General features: G+C 65.9%; 1 protein-coding gene across 1 annotated transcript; it reads right to left on the minus strand.

Annotated features, from left to right (window-relative positions):
- Positions 1 to 224: 224 nt before the first annotated feature.
- Positions 225 to 7,670, minus strand: SV2A (synaptic vesicle glycoprotein 2A). The gene is made up of 12 exons (XM_075724334.1): positions 7,091 to 7,670; positions 5,091 to 5,271; positions 4,772 to 4,923; positions 4,555 to 4,688; positions 3,827 to 3,916; positions 3,486 to 3,596; positions 3,313 to 3,401; positions 2,493 to 2,657; positions 2,272 to 2,405; positions 1,985 to 2,188; positions 1,414 to 1,573; positions 225 to 408 (listed from the first exon to the last, which is right to left on the minus strand). The coding sequence occupies exons 1-12, from the start codon at positions 7,668 to 7,670 to the stop codon at positions 225 to 227; spliced, it is 2,184 nt and encodes a 727-aa protein (XP_075580449.1).
- Between the last annotated feature and the right edge of the window lie 5,644 nt (positions 7,671 to 13,314).

A 13,314-nucleotide genomic window follows, 5' to 3' on the forward strand; every position in this document is an offset into this window, starting at 1 on the left:
TCAGGGGATTTGGGGGGGGGTCAAGGGATTTCGGGGGGGACCAAGTGCAAATGAAAAAGATCCCAAATGCTCCAAGAAGACGTTTCACAGTGTCTAACGAGACTAATCCCCCGGGGCAGGGGGAGGACAGGGAGGGGAGCTGGGATTTTTTGGGGGGACAGGGTGACCCAGGGATTTGGGGGGGGGCGGGGGTTGTCCCTCCCCCCCCAGCTCCCCCCCCCCCATCACTGCAAAACTTGCCCCCGCGTTTCGGGCAGTTTCAAGGCGAGGGAGCTGCCGAGGGCCAGGGCGGCAGAGGCCAGGAGGATGGGGACGGCCTTGGTGATGCCCACGAAGGAGGTGAAGATGCTGATGCCCAGCACGGCCGCCAGCTTGCAAAGGGCGTTGAGGAAACCGAAGGCCGTCGTCCTGCGGGTGCGGGGACACGCGGGTGACACGGTGGGTGCGGGGACACGGGGGGTGGCATCGCGGCCGGTGCCCCCCCCCCCCCCACCGCGCAAGGAACCGCTTCTAACCCGGCAGCCCATGGCTTGCGCCCGCGGCAAGGCGCGGGTGGCAGCCGAAAACTCGCAGCCGGCACTCTGTGCTTTAGAGCCAGCACCCAAAAACTTGCGCCCGGCACCCAAAACCTGGCAGCCGGCACCCAAAAAACCTCACATCTGGCACCCAGCACCCAAAACTTTGTGCCCAGCATCCCGCACCTGGCAGCCGGCACCCAAAAACCTCACATCTGGCACCCAGCACCCAAAACTTTGTGCCCAGCATCCCGCACCTGGCAGCCGGCACCCAAAAACCTCACATCTGGCACCCAGCACCCAAAACCTTGTGCCCAGCACCCAAAACCTGGCAGCCGGCACCCAAAAACCTCACATCTGGCACCCAGCACCCAAAAACTTGCGCCCAGCACCTCACACCTGGCAGCTGACACCCAAAAACCTCACACCTGGCACCCAAAACCTTGTGCCCAGCACCTCACACCTGGCAGTCAGCACCCAAAAATCTCACATCTGGCACCCAAAATCTTGCACCTAGCACCCTATGCCTTGCCCCCTGCACCCCACATCTGGCAGCCAGCACCCAAAACTTCCCACTAAGCACCCAAAATCTTGCACCTAGCACCCAAAACCTTGTCCCCATCACTCCACATCTGGCAGCTGGCACCCAAAATCTTGCACCCAGCACCCAAAATCTTGCACCTAGCACCCTATGCCTTGCCCCCAGCATGCCACATCTGGCAGCCAGCACCCAAAACTTCCCACTGAGCACCCAAAATCTTGCACCTAGCTCCCCACATTTTCCAGCCAGCACCCAAAAACTCCCACCTGGCACCCAAAACCTCCCACCCAGCTCCCCACATCTTGCACCCAGCACCCAAAACCTCACCCCCAGCATCCACCACCTCACCCCCCGCACCTCTTGTCGGAGGGGTAGAGCTCCACGGTGAGCACGTCGAGGGCGTTCCAGGAGGCGATGCTGACACCGCCAAAGAGGCAGAGCAGCGCGATCATGGCCGACTCGCTGTTGCCGAAGGAGAGGAAGAAGCAGCTGACGCAGGACATCACGCTGGAGCCGGCTGTGGTGGGACACGGGGACACGGTCAGGGATGGGAGAGGAGACGAGCATCCTCCCCACCTGCCGCGTCGAGGAAGGGGAAACTGAGGCAGGAGATCATAAACTCATAGAATGGGTTGGGTTGGGTTGCGTTGGGTTGGGTTGGGAGCAACCTTCAAGGGTCATCGGGTCCAGCGCCCTGCCATGGGCAGGGACGTCTTCAACCAGATCATCTTCAACCTTAGAACTTGGACCAGATGGTCCTTGAGGTCCTTTCCAACCTGGTATTCTATGAGGCAGCTCCAAGCCGCGTCCACCCTGACCTTGAACGTCTCCGGGGATGAGACACCACGGTTGTGATGGTTGCCCACCATGCCCCTGGGCAACCCATGCCCGCGCCCGCAGCGTAACAAATTTCTTCTTTAACGCCCACCCAGCATGCGGAGGCGGCCGATCTTGTCCATGAGGAGAGCCGAGACGATGTTCCCGGGGAGGACGGCCAAGGTGCCCAAGAAGCTGACGAAGTAGATCATGTAGGCGTTGTTGTCGTCGCTGAAGTCCAGCTGGCAGCCCTCCTTGTTGTGCAGGAAGGTGCTGTTCACCACCCGGCTGTTGATGAACTTGTACTCAAAGAGATCTGGTGGGGTGGAGAAGGGGTTTGGTGGGGTCACCTCCATCTCCGTCACCCCCTTGGGGACCATCCTGACCCCCCCCTCCTACCTGTGTTGTAGAAGACGGTGGAGATGAAGGTGCAGTTCTTGAAGAAGGTGTTGCTGGAGGTGATGTCCTCGAAGTAGCACTCCTCAAAGAGCGAGTCCTCGAACGTCACCGACTTCATCTTCAGGCCGATGAACCTGGTGGGGTTGGATTTGGAAGAGCCCAGCTCATCACCTCCACTCACGCAACGAGCGGGCCCGGCCTCAGCACCCCCTGGGACGCACTTGTCGTTGAAGTACTCCCCGCCTTGGTGGATCTGGTTCTCCAGGGTGAAGTTGAAGGTGAAGTGCCGGACCTTCTCGCGGGTGAAGAGCTTGGTGCGCGAGGCGTACTCAATGTTCTGCAGGTGCTTTATCATGTCCGGGAACCAGACCGTCAGCCCGTAGTAGCTGCGTGGGGAGAGAGGGGCTGAGCCCGGGCGCCACGGTGCCCGTCCCGTCCCAGTGCTGCCCGTCCCGTCCCAGTCCTGTCCATCCCATCCCGGTGCTGCCCGTCCCGTCCCGGTGCTGCCCGTCCCGTCCCATCCCGGTGCTGCCTGCCCCATCCTGGCGTTGCCAGCTCTGTCCCGGTGCTGCCCATCTCATCCCATCCCATCCCGTCCCGTCCCATCCCATCCCATCCCGGTACTGCCAGCCCCATTCCATCCCATCCTGTCCCATCCTGTCCCGTCCCATCCCAATGCTGCCCGTCCCATCCTGGTGCTGCCAGCCCCATCCCATCCCATCCTGGTGCTGCCCGTCCCATCCTGGTGCTGCCAGCCCCATCCCATCCCATCCTGGTGCTGCCCGTCCCATCCTGGTGTTGCCAGCCCCATCCCATCCTGGTGCTGCCCGTCCCGTCCCGTCCCGTCCCGTCCCATCCTGGTGTTGCCCGTCCCATCCCATCCCATCCCATCCCATCCCATCCCGGTGCTGCCCATCCCATCCCATCCCGGTGCTGCCCGTCCCATCCCATCCCATCCTGTCCCATCCCGTCCCGGTGCTGCCCCGGCCATGTCGCAGGGTGACAGCACCCCTGGGTGCCACCCCACACGTCCCGCCCCACCTGAAGGACATGGTGAACCAGACGGCCATCATCATCAGCGTGACGCGGCGGTACTCGGGCGCGAAGCACTGCTGGAAGTTGCTCCACACCTACGGGGAGGGGGGGACGACGAGAGGTGACGAGGGGACGGAGCGGGGGGAGCGGGGCCGCCCTGGCGCCGGATCTGGCCTCACCTGCTGCGAGAGGTTGAGGAAGCGGACAAGCCAGCGCCGGTACCACGTGCCGGTGTCCGACTGGATCTCGATGAGTTCGTCCTCCCGCTTGATGGTCTTGATGTGGGTGACCTGCGGGGGACAGTTTGGGGACGCTGGGAAGCGCCAGCCTCGGCCAAGGCTCCCGGGTTGAGACCCGTCCCCACCTCGTGCCTCAGTTTCCCCAGCTGTTGAAGCCGGGCTGGGCACCGGGAGGTGCTTTTCCCGGGGGTGGGAATTTGCAGCCCCCTGCTCCTCCAGGAGCCCACCCCTGGGAGCTGCCAGGTGCCCGGAGGCTCAGCCCCGGGGTGGGGGGACCTTACCGAGAAGACCCTTTCGGGGTGGCCCTTGGCCCTCATGTTGGTGTCGTGGACCTGCTTCAGCACCATCCAGGCCTCGTCGTGCTTGCCGTTCTGCAAGGCAGGGCCTGGGCTCACCCTGGCACCCGTCCTGGCCCCGTCCCACCACCCGCCTGGGGGTCCCAGCCTGGGGCCCCCATCCCCATCATCCCCTCAGGGTCCCACCACCCGCCTGGGGGGCCCTGCCTGGGTCCCCCATCTCTTCCACTGGCTCAGGGTCCCTGCCTGGGTCCCCCATCTCTTCCACTGGCTCAAGGTCCCTACCTGGGTCCCACCACCCACCTGGGGTTCCCCACATGGGTCCCCCCATCTCCATCACCCCCTCAGGGTCCCTGCCTGGGTCCCACCACACACTTGGGGGTCCCTGCGTTGGTCCCCCCCATCCCCATCACACACTTGGGGTCCCTGCCTGGGTCCCCCTATCTCCATCACCTTCTCAGGGTCCCTGCCTGGGTCCCACCACCCACCTGGAGGTCCCTGCCCGGGTCCCCCCATCTCCATCACGCACTCAGGGTCCCTGCCTGGGTCCCACCACCCACCTGGGGTTCCCCTCATGGGTCCCCCCACCTCTGCCACCAGCGCAGGGTCCTTGCCCAGCTCCCCACCACCCCACCACCCGCTCGGGGTCCCCCTTTGCACCCCCAACCCCACCACCCCCTCCAGCCCTGCATCCCCCCCCGGGGGCCGCTCACCTCCAGGAAGAAGCGAGGGCTCTCGGGCATGGTGGTGAGCGCCCCAATGGCGAAGACCGAGGGGAAGGCGCAGACCAGGACGAAGACCCTCCAGCTGTGGAACTGGTACGCCGAGCCCATCTGGAAGCTCCAGCCTACGGAGACGGGGAACAGGACATGGCGGCGGCGCTGAGACCCACCAAACTCGCCGCACGCTCCGGCACCCGGCGGCTCTTACCGTAATGGGGGATGATGGCCCAAGCCATGGCGGAGGCGTAGATGCCCCCGATCATCCAGAACATGCAGAGCCAGCTCAGGTGCTCCCCACGCTTCTCCTGCGCCAGGAACTCCGAGAAGTAGGAGAAGACGATGGGGATGGAGCCGCCGATGCTGGGGGACGGAGGGCAGAACGGTGTCACCGCCCGCCCCGGCACCCCCACCGCCGCAGCAACCGGGGGGCGGCGGGGAGTTTTGGCAACGGGGAGGGAGCTCAGCCCCCCAACACAGGGGGTCCCGATGCCTGGGTCCCCTCCACGGCGCTGTGCCCACCCCCTTACCCCACGCCCGAGAGCAGGCGGCAGAAGAGGAAGGTGCCGTAGCCTTGGACGAAGGAGGAGAAGAAGGCGAAGACGCTGTTGACGGAGAGGGAGATGAGGAGGCACTGCCTTCGGCCCAGGCGGTCGGCCAGCCCGCCCCACAGAAAGGCGCCCACCATCATGCCCAGGTACACGATGAGCCCTGGCGGGGGGGGGACACACGGCCGTGTCAGTCCCGGGGGGACCCAGGGACCTGCACCCCCAGTCACCCGGCGGAGGGTGACAGCGCTGGGGGCAGGGGCTCGGTGCTGGGGGGTCATGGGGGTGGCGCTGACCCCCACCCCACCACGCTGAGCGCGGCCGGGGCGCCTGGGTCCCCTCGCAGGGAGCAGGGAGCGACCCCCAACCGTGTTTGGGGGGGTGGAGGGCGAATGCCTGCGTCCCCCCCCGCTCCGCTCAGGGACCACGGCACTGGGGGGGCAGAGATGCCCCCAGCCCCGGGACCCCCCAGATGTAGCCCCCACTCCTGCCCCGAGTTTGCCAGGCCTCAGGGAGGGGGGGGACCGGTAACGGCAGCGATGACGGCGGGGGTCCGGCTGCAGCGGGCACCACGGAGAAGGGGGGAGCCCACCGCAGCGCGGCCATGGCAGCCACCCACAGCCCCCGCATCTCCTGTGTCCCCCCGTGTCCCTCTGTCCTGCCATCTCCCCATGTCCCCCCACGTCCTCTCACGTCCCCCCGTGCCCTCCTGTCCCTCCGCACCCCCACAGCTCCCCGGGCCCCCCGGGCCCCCCCACATCCCTCTGTCTGCTCACGTTGCCCTGTGCCCCCATCTGCTCGTGTCTCCCCACATCTCCCTGTGTCCCCTTGTCCCTCCTGTGTCCCCCCATATCCCACGTGTCCCCACATATCCCTTATCTGCTCGTGTCCCTCTACATCCCCCGATGTCCCCCATATCCCCCCATATCCCCTGTGTCCTTCCATGTCCCCATCTGCTCGTGTCCCCTATATCCCCTATATCCCCCCATATCCCCATCTGCTCATGTCCCCGTGTCCCCCATATCCCCTATGTCCCCTATATCCCCCCATATCCCCATCTGCTCATGTCCCCCGTGTCCCCCATATCCCCTATATCCCCCCATATCCCCTATGTCCCCCCATATCCCCCATGTCCCCTATGTCCTTCCATGTCCCCATCTGCTCCTGTCCCCCATATCCCCTATATCCCCCCATATCCCCTATGTCCTTCCACGTCCCCATGTGCTCATGTCCCCCTGTCCCCCATATCCCCTATGTCCTTCCATGTCTCCATCTGCTCGTGTCCCCCTCTATCCCCCCATATCCCCTATGTCCCCTATATCCCCCCATATCCCCATCTGCTCATGTCCCCCTGTCCCCCATATCCCCTATATCCCCCCATATCCCCATCTGCTCATGTCCCCCCCGTGTCCCCCATATCCCCCATGTCCACCCATATCCCCTATGTCCCCTATATCCCCCCATATCCCCTATATCCCCATCTGCTCATGTCCCCCCGTGTCCCCCATATCCCCCATGTCCCCCCATATCCCCTATGACCCCTATGTCCCCTATATCCCCCCATATCCCCATCTGCTCATGTCCCCCCGTGTCCCCCATATCCCCCCATATCCCCTATGTCCTTCCATGTCCCCATCTGCTCGTGTCCCCCTCTATCCCCCCATATCCCCTATGTCCCCCCATATCCCCTATGTCCCCCCATATTCCCATCTGCTCATCTCTCCCCACATCTCCCTGTCTCCTCCTGTCCATCACGTCCCCCCGTATCCCATTTGCCCCTCCACATCCCCACCTGCTTGCGTCCCCCCCATGCCTCCGTAGCTCTCCACACCCCCCGTCTCCCAGCACCCCTCCATGTCCTCCTGTCCCTCGTGTCCCCTGCATCCCACGGGTGCCTCCACATCCCACGGGTGCCTCCACATCCCTCCGCCCGCTCCCGTCCCCCCCACATCCCCGGTGCCCCCGCCCCGGCCCCTCCTCACCCAGCATGCCCTTGTTGGAGTCGGAGAGGCACATGTCCTTCTCGGCGCTGGGCAGGACGAAGCCCACCACGAAGACCTCCACGCCATCGGCCATGAGGGCCAGTCCCAGGACGAAGTAGAGGGTCCACTGGAAGCGGCCGTGGCCGCACTCCTGCAGGATGAGCTCGTACTGCTGCGCCAGCTCCTCCTTGTCCTTCCGCCGCTGCCCCTCGCTGTCATCGAAGGCGCCGACGGCCGCCTCGGCCCCCAGCCGCTCCCCGGTTTTCAGCGAGTCGTGCCGGGGGATGCCCTGGTATTCGCCCTCGTAGATCTCGTCCTCCTCGTCGTGACCCTCGGTGGCGTCGCTGGAAGCCCCCTCCTCTTCGTTGGCCCCCTCGCCCCCCCGGTAGTAGCCGTCCTGGGGCGGGTAGTCTTCATCGTCCTCCTCTTCCTCGAAGCGGGAGTAGGAGCGCTTGGTGTACTCGTCCTGCACGCGGTCCATGCCCTTGCTCACCTTCTTGGCCGCATGTTTCTTCACCTCCTTGGCGATGTCCTTGGCGCCCCGGATGAATGCCGTCCGGTCTCGGAAGCTCTCATCCATGGTGCCGGTGGGATGGGCCGGGACACGGGGACGGGGGTCTCTGCGGCAGGGGCTGCACCCTCACAGCCGGGGACCACGGTGGGATGCGGGGAGACAGGCGACGGCGCTACCCATCCGCGTGGCACCGGCTGGGAGGGGACGCGGGGGGACCCCAGACGCTGGCCCAGACCTGAGGAGCCCAGACACAAGCAGGAGCCATTTTAGGATGGGAACAGCCCCGCAGCCCACCTCACCCCGGGGTCTGCTCCGCTCCCAGCTCCCCCCGCAGCACTTGGTCCCCCATCTCGGCTGGAAACAGGAGGATTTGGGGCACCCCCACCCTATGGCGAGGGGGCAGCGGGGGGCTCACCCGAGCTCGGGGCCAGGCACCCGCAGCGGGAGCCGGGATGGAGACAGCTCCGGGGGACACCGGGTCCATGCCAGCCCCCCCGTGCTCAGGTGCCCTCTCCCCTCGCTCGGAGGATGGAATCGCTCCCAGGCACCTGCGTTTCAGCAGGATTTAGACCCTGAGGGTGGGATCCAGGGTGGGTTCTCCAGTGTCTAATAACGTGGATTACCACGAGCTATGGCACTTGTTTGCCTCCCTCTCTCCCTTTCCCCCGAATGCTTGTTCGGACCAAACCCCCCCGGCCCTTCCTAAATAAATAAATCTGGGGGAGAAGGGAGCGCAGCACCCGCGGGTTCAACGCCGTGAGCGGGAGGACGAATCCGCACGGCCCAAGGAGGCGAGCTGAAAGGCGAGGGGGGCGGCCCACGTCTCCCCTGCCCCATGGCACCCACCCGGGGACCCCCCGGTGTCCCTTAGGTTGGGGGGGGGGGCTCTGAGCCCAGAGCTCTGCAATGGCCACAGTGCCCCCCAGCTTGGACCCACGGCGGGGATCCCAGCACTGACGGATCCCAGCAGGGAGCGGGAAGATCCCACAGCCCCCCCAAACCCCCCCCGGCAGCCCAGGGCCCCCCAGGCTATGGGGACCCCCCTGTCCCACCGCTGCCCCCCGCCAGCCCATTGAGGGAGAAGCCCCCGCCACCCATCAATGGGGCCGGGAAGGTGCGGCCGCGCCAAGGACCAATCAGCTCCGGGGGGCGTGGCCACCCCACCGGCATCAATGGGGCCGCGGAGGCCTGGCCCAGCTGTTCAGCCAATGAGCTTCAGGGGGTGTGGCCACGCAGTTGCACCCCCCCACACCCGCCCAGCTCAGGGGACCCTTGGGCGGGGGGCGAGGGGGTGTCACAGAATTGGGGTCAGACCCTGGGGACAGGGACCCCCTGGGGTGGCTCAGCTGACCCCAGGGAGGCACAGGGTGACCCCAAAAGTGGGGGGGGTCCCCGGGGACAGCGCGGGCCAGGGGACCCCCCTGGCCATGGCTGAGGGGAGGGGGCCTCAGCACAGCACCCCCCACCCTGGGCTGCACCCCCCGATCTGGCCTTCCCGCGCCCGTCCCCACGGGGGACAGAGGACGAGGGAGCCGGGGGGGACATCGGGGGGACGCCGGGGGGGACATCCAGGCCATCCGCCCAGGATTGCAAGTCACCCCCAAAAACTAGGCCGGCCAGGCTGACCCCCGCCCCCTTTCCTCAGGAACCGGGGGATGGAGCAGCACCGGCACCGGCGGGATGGCGAGGGGGCCAGCCCCCCAAGGTCACGGGGGTCCCCAAAGCCTTCCAGTGCAGCCCCAGCGCCGCGGTGCCCTGGGGCAGGGGGCTCAAGGAGGCGAGTTTGGGGCCCTCGGAGGGGTCCCGGGCTGGGCGATGGTGACCTGGCGGCATCGCCGGCTCCGAGCCGGCGGCCCACGGCAGAGCCCGCGCCGGGGACCACGTGTGCCAGGCCACGCTCCCCGGGAGGCTTCCAGAAGGGATCTGGCTGCGGGCTGGCTTTGGCAAGAGCCGCTGGCGTCGGCTGCCGGGGCAGAGCCGCTGGGTGCTTTTTTGGGGGGTGGGGGGGGAGAGGGGGCACCCGGCTACGCCCCGGAGGCTCTAATCTGCAAGTGGCATTTCCCCGTCCCCACGCATCCTGCACCCCCTTCCCCAGCCCAGCACCCCCCCCTCACAGGCGGCGAAGGCCAAGGGCAAGCAGCGCACCCCCTCCCCGAGCCTCGCAGAGCCCGGCACAGCTCGTGACAGGGATGGACCCGCAGCCATGGGGGCCAGCGTGACACCCCCCCCCCCCCCCCCCCCCAAATGCTATTTTTATCCCAGACGCGGACAGCGAGGCCGGAGTTGAGCCGCAGGGACAGGGACGCAGCCGGCACCGGGTCCCCCCTCCCCGAGCAAGGGGACAGGGCACGGTGGGGAGGCTAAAATTAGCCCTTCCGAAATAGCCGGGGCTCTCGGCAGCGTGTCCCCCCGGGGCGGGAGCCCACGCCGGCTCTGTGCAGCCGGCAGGGACCCGGCCGTGGTGCGGGGACGGTGCTGCGGCACGGCACGGCCCCCCCAATTTCTGAATAAAGCCAGGCAGGTGCTTTTAAGCAATGTAAAAATCAGCGATGCACCTACTGCCCTCTCCTCCCTGTCCGGCCGGGAGCAACCCCAGCCCCGTGCCCACCCCGGGGAACCCCCGGTCCCCTCCTCGGATTAAACCCACTGGCACCCGAGGCCCCTGGAAGGAGCCGATTCATGGCCAAGGTCATTTTGCTCCAGCCGGGCTGGCAGCTCCCTGCGGTGTCTCCCACTGCGGCCGTGCCGCGGGATGCCGTTATATGGACCGTGACGTATAGGGAACCGGCAAAGGGAAGAGGGGAGCGGAGAGAGGCCAAATCCCTGCCGGGGAAAAAGGACGGGGCCGGGGAGCAAGGTCACGGCTTGGCTCCGTGACGGAAAGGCCGCTCTGCACGAGCCCGGGAGCCTTGAGCGGCCGAGCCAAAGCTGCGCGGCAGCGGCGGATGCTTTTGAGATCGGGGGGGGGGGTTGATTGCACAAGGGAGCCAGAAATCGCATCAACCGCAGCCCCCCTAGGTGCAAAAGCCAGGGGCGGGGGGGCGGGACCGCCCCCAAATGCTCTTCTGATTGCAAAACCCACGCCACTGGCCCTGCCAGCCCCGTCCTGGCGTTAGCCGGAGCAGTCACCACCAGCCCTAGACAAGGTTATTGGGCTCCGGACCCGCGTCCTCCTGCCACGCGACCGATCGGAGCCAGCGATCGATGCAGCCCTGCCTCACCGCGCACCCCGAAACCCCCCAGGAGGTCCCACGTTAGGGCTCGTCTGGGTCCGTCCCCCCCCCTGCCGCCGCAGCCCCCAGCCTTTTTGCGTTACGGCAAGAACATGGCGACAAGGGAGCAGAGTTTTAAATCGCCTGTGTCCAAGGTCATCTTCCAAAAACACCCCCCCCCCTTGCCACCCCCAGAGAGCTGTGGCGCTCCCCCTCCCCAAAACCTGCCGGTACCACCACGATAAACATCCAGCCCCGCGACGAAATCCCCATCCCCGCGGGCAGAGATTCCCCTGGCCGTACGACGGCGCGGGAAGGATGACAAGAGGCTCTTAAACACGCACGTAAAAAGACAGAGCAAGGCTGGAGGCAAGGTTTTCCAGGACAAAATGGCCACACCGAATGGAAAAGAGAAGCCGAACCCCTCATCCATCAGCTGGCGGCTCGGAGGATGCTAATTAAAAGCAGCAGGGAGAGGAGTGGGCTCTGCCTTACGAAAGGCATTTCTTTTTCTCCTTACCTGTCTCACCCCTCGCTCCGCTCCAGCCTTCTTTCCGGCGCCTGCCTCCTGCGCCGCCAGGAAGGATGCTCCGGCAGAGATACGGCGAGAAAACAGCTCACGGGTACCAGACCCAGCGTTAACGCCGCAGCCTCCGACACACACGCTGAGCATTGGGAGAGTCCATTGCAACAGCCCGGGGAAGGGAGGCGGCGGGGAGGGCTGTGCTACAGCAAGCAGGGAGCTGGGGGGGGCCCCGGCGGCAGGCTGGGGGGCTCGCCCCTTGTTTTTGCTTCTTAGCGAAGCCGAAGGGAGGGCGATGCTTCCCCCGGGCTGCCCACGCTGGCGGGGAAGCTCCCTCGGGAGCGGGGATCCCGTTGCCGGAGCTGTTGGGTTGAAGCTGCTCCGGTGACTGCGGAGGCGACGGTGGCTAACGGGGGGGTGGGCGCGAGCAGCCGGCCCCCGGTTCCCCTCCCCTGGGGATTCACGGCGGTGGAAAGGCGAAGCCGCGAGGCTTTGGCAAGCGCTCAGCCCCTCTACGGCAACCTCTCCTCCCGCCGCCCACCGCAGCCGCAGGCAGATGGAAATGCAGCCTGGCAAATCTGAGTCACGGCCTCCTCGGGGGTGAATTTGGATTTCTTGGGATCAAATCGTCTCTGCCTGGGCTGGCCAGAGCCGGCCCCTCCGTTGTGACAGGGCACAAACGCTTCCGACATCTTTTTGCAGGGGTGGTGGGGGGACGCGAGGAAGAACCGTGGTTATCACAGGGAGGCAAACAGAGGCGCGGGGTACCCAAACCCACCCCCGTTCGCCCCAGGTCGCGAAATCAGGACTGCGAGTGCTCCAGCCTAGCTCCCTCCCGGCGACGGGGGGTTCAGGGCATTCCCGGTGCCCGGGCTGCTCCGGCCGGGGCTGGGTGCAGAGCGGGGGGTCCCCAGGCTGAGCAGGGCTGGGAGCACAAGCAGGACCTTCCCTGAGCCCCCCTCCCCTGCTTCTTGCGTCCCGCACGCAACGAGCCGAGCCGGTCTCAGCATCCAGGGCGTTAGCCCCAAAACCACGCGATCCAGCGGCAGAGGCGGGTACGGGGCCAGGCTTCCTCTGCCCTGGTTGCGCCGAGCTCGCAGCGACGCGGGCACGAACCAGACCCCAGCGGGAAACCATCCTGTGCCAAGAGCAAAGCGTGCTCGCGGCCGAAATAAGCACAGCGAGGGTAGGAACGCGTGCCCGGAGTGACATCTTATCAGCCACGCAGCCGGACGCCAGCTCAGACCGGGCAAACGGGGCCAAGCACCAGTCCACACCAGTGATACCAGCCCAGGGAAGGATTTAGGGAACTGGAAGGGGAGAAATAATTGAGATCCTGTTGGAAATAACCCCAAAGCGGGAACGTAGCTGAGCTACTGGGGTCTTCAACCCAGCTGGGCTGGGACAGGGCTGCGGGAGGCTGAGGACGTGAGCCGGAAAGCCGCGCGCCTGCCCGCTGCGTGGGTGGCACCCGGGGCTGGCCAGGAGATGCGCCCATCCCGCGCCGAACGAGCCCCAGCGCGGAGCCTCGCTGGCCTCGGGGCCGCCGAGTCCCGTCGAGCTGTGACTCGTGTGCCACATCGTCACCGGCAAATCTCCGCGTCCCCCCCTTCCCTTCTGTCTCCGTGTCCGAGCATCCGTGAGCTCGCACGCAGCCTTAAGGCTTCGATGCATAGAACCGGAGCAAAATGCATCGCAGCAGGGACAGGGGAACGGCTCTTTCCTGGCCTGAGGGCTTAAAAACCAGAGGCGATGGGATAAAACCTGAGGCAATGGGATAAAACCGGAGGCGATGGGATAAAACCGGAGGCGATGGGATAAAACCGGAGGCGATGGGATAAAACCAGGAGTGGGTCCATCCCTGGCAGGGAGATTGGCTGCTGCGGTTGGTGCTGGTTTCTCCGGACACTCGAGATCGCAAAGCATCTCGGATCTCAGCATCACGGTCATTGCAAGCTGCGGGTAACCTCCGGCT

The sequence above is a fragment of the Pelecanus crispus genome, chromosome 22, assembly GCF_030463565.1.
Source record: "Pelecanus crispus isolate bPelCri1 chromosome 22, bPelCri1.pri, whole genome shotgun sequence".
NCBI classification, from domain to species: Eukaryota; Metazoa; Chordata; class Aves; order Pelecaniformes; family Pelecanidae; genus Pelecanus; species Pelecanus crispus.

Bases quoted from the DNA above. Each gene is read 5' to 3' on its own strand.
- SV2A (XM_075724334.1), bottom strand. From the start codon at position 7,670: ATGGATGAGAGCTTCCGAGACCGGACGGCATTCATCCGGGGCGCCAAG. The intron at 4,689-4,771 runs GTAAGAGCCGCC...CCGTCTCCGTAG, and splicing joins GGCCATCATCCCCCATTACG to GCTGGAGCTTCCAGATGGGC. The intron at 2,189-2,271 runs GTAGGAGGGGGG...CCACCCCACCAG, and splicing joins CACCGTCTTCTACAACACAG to ATCTCTTTGAGTACAAGTTC.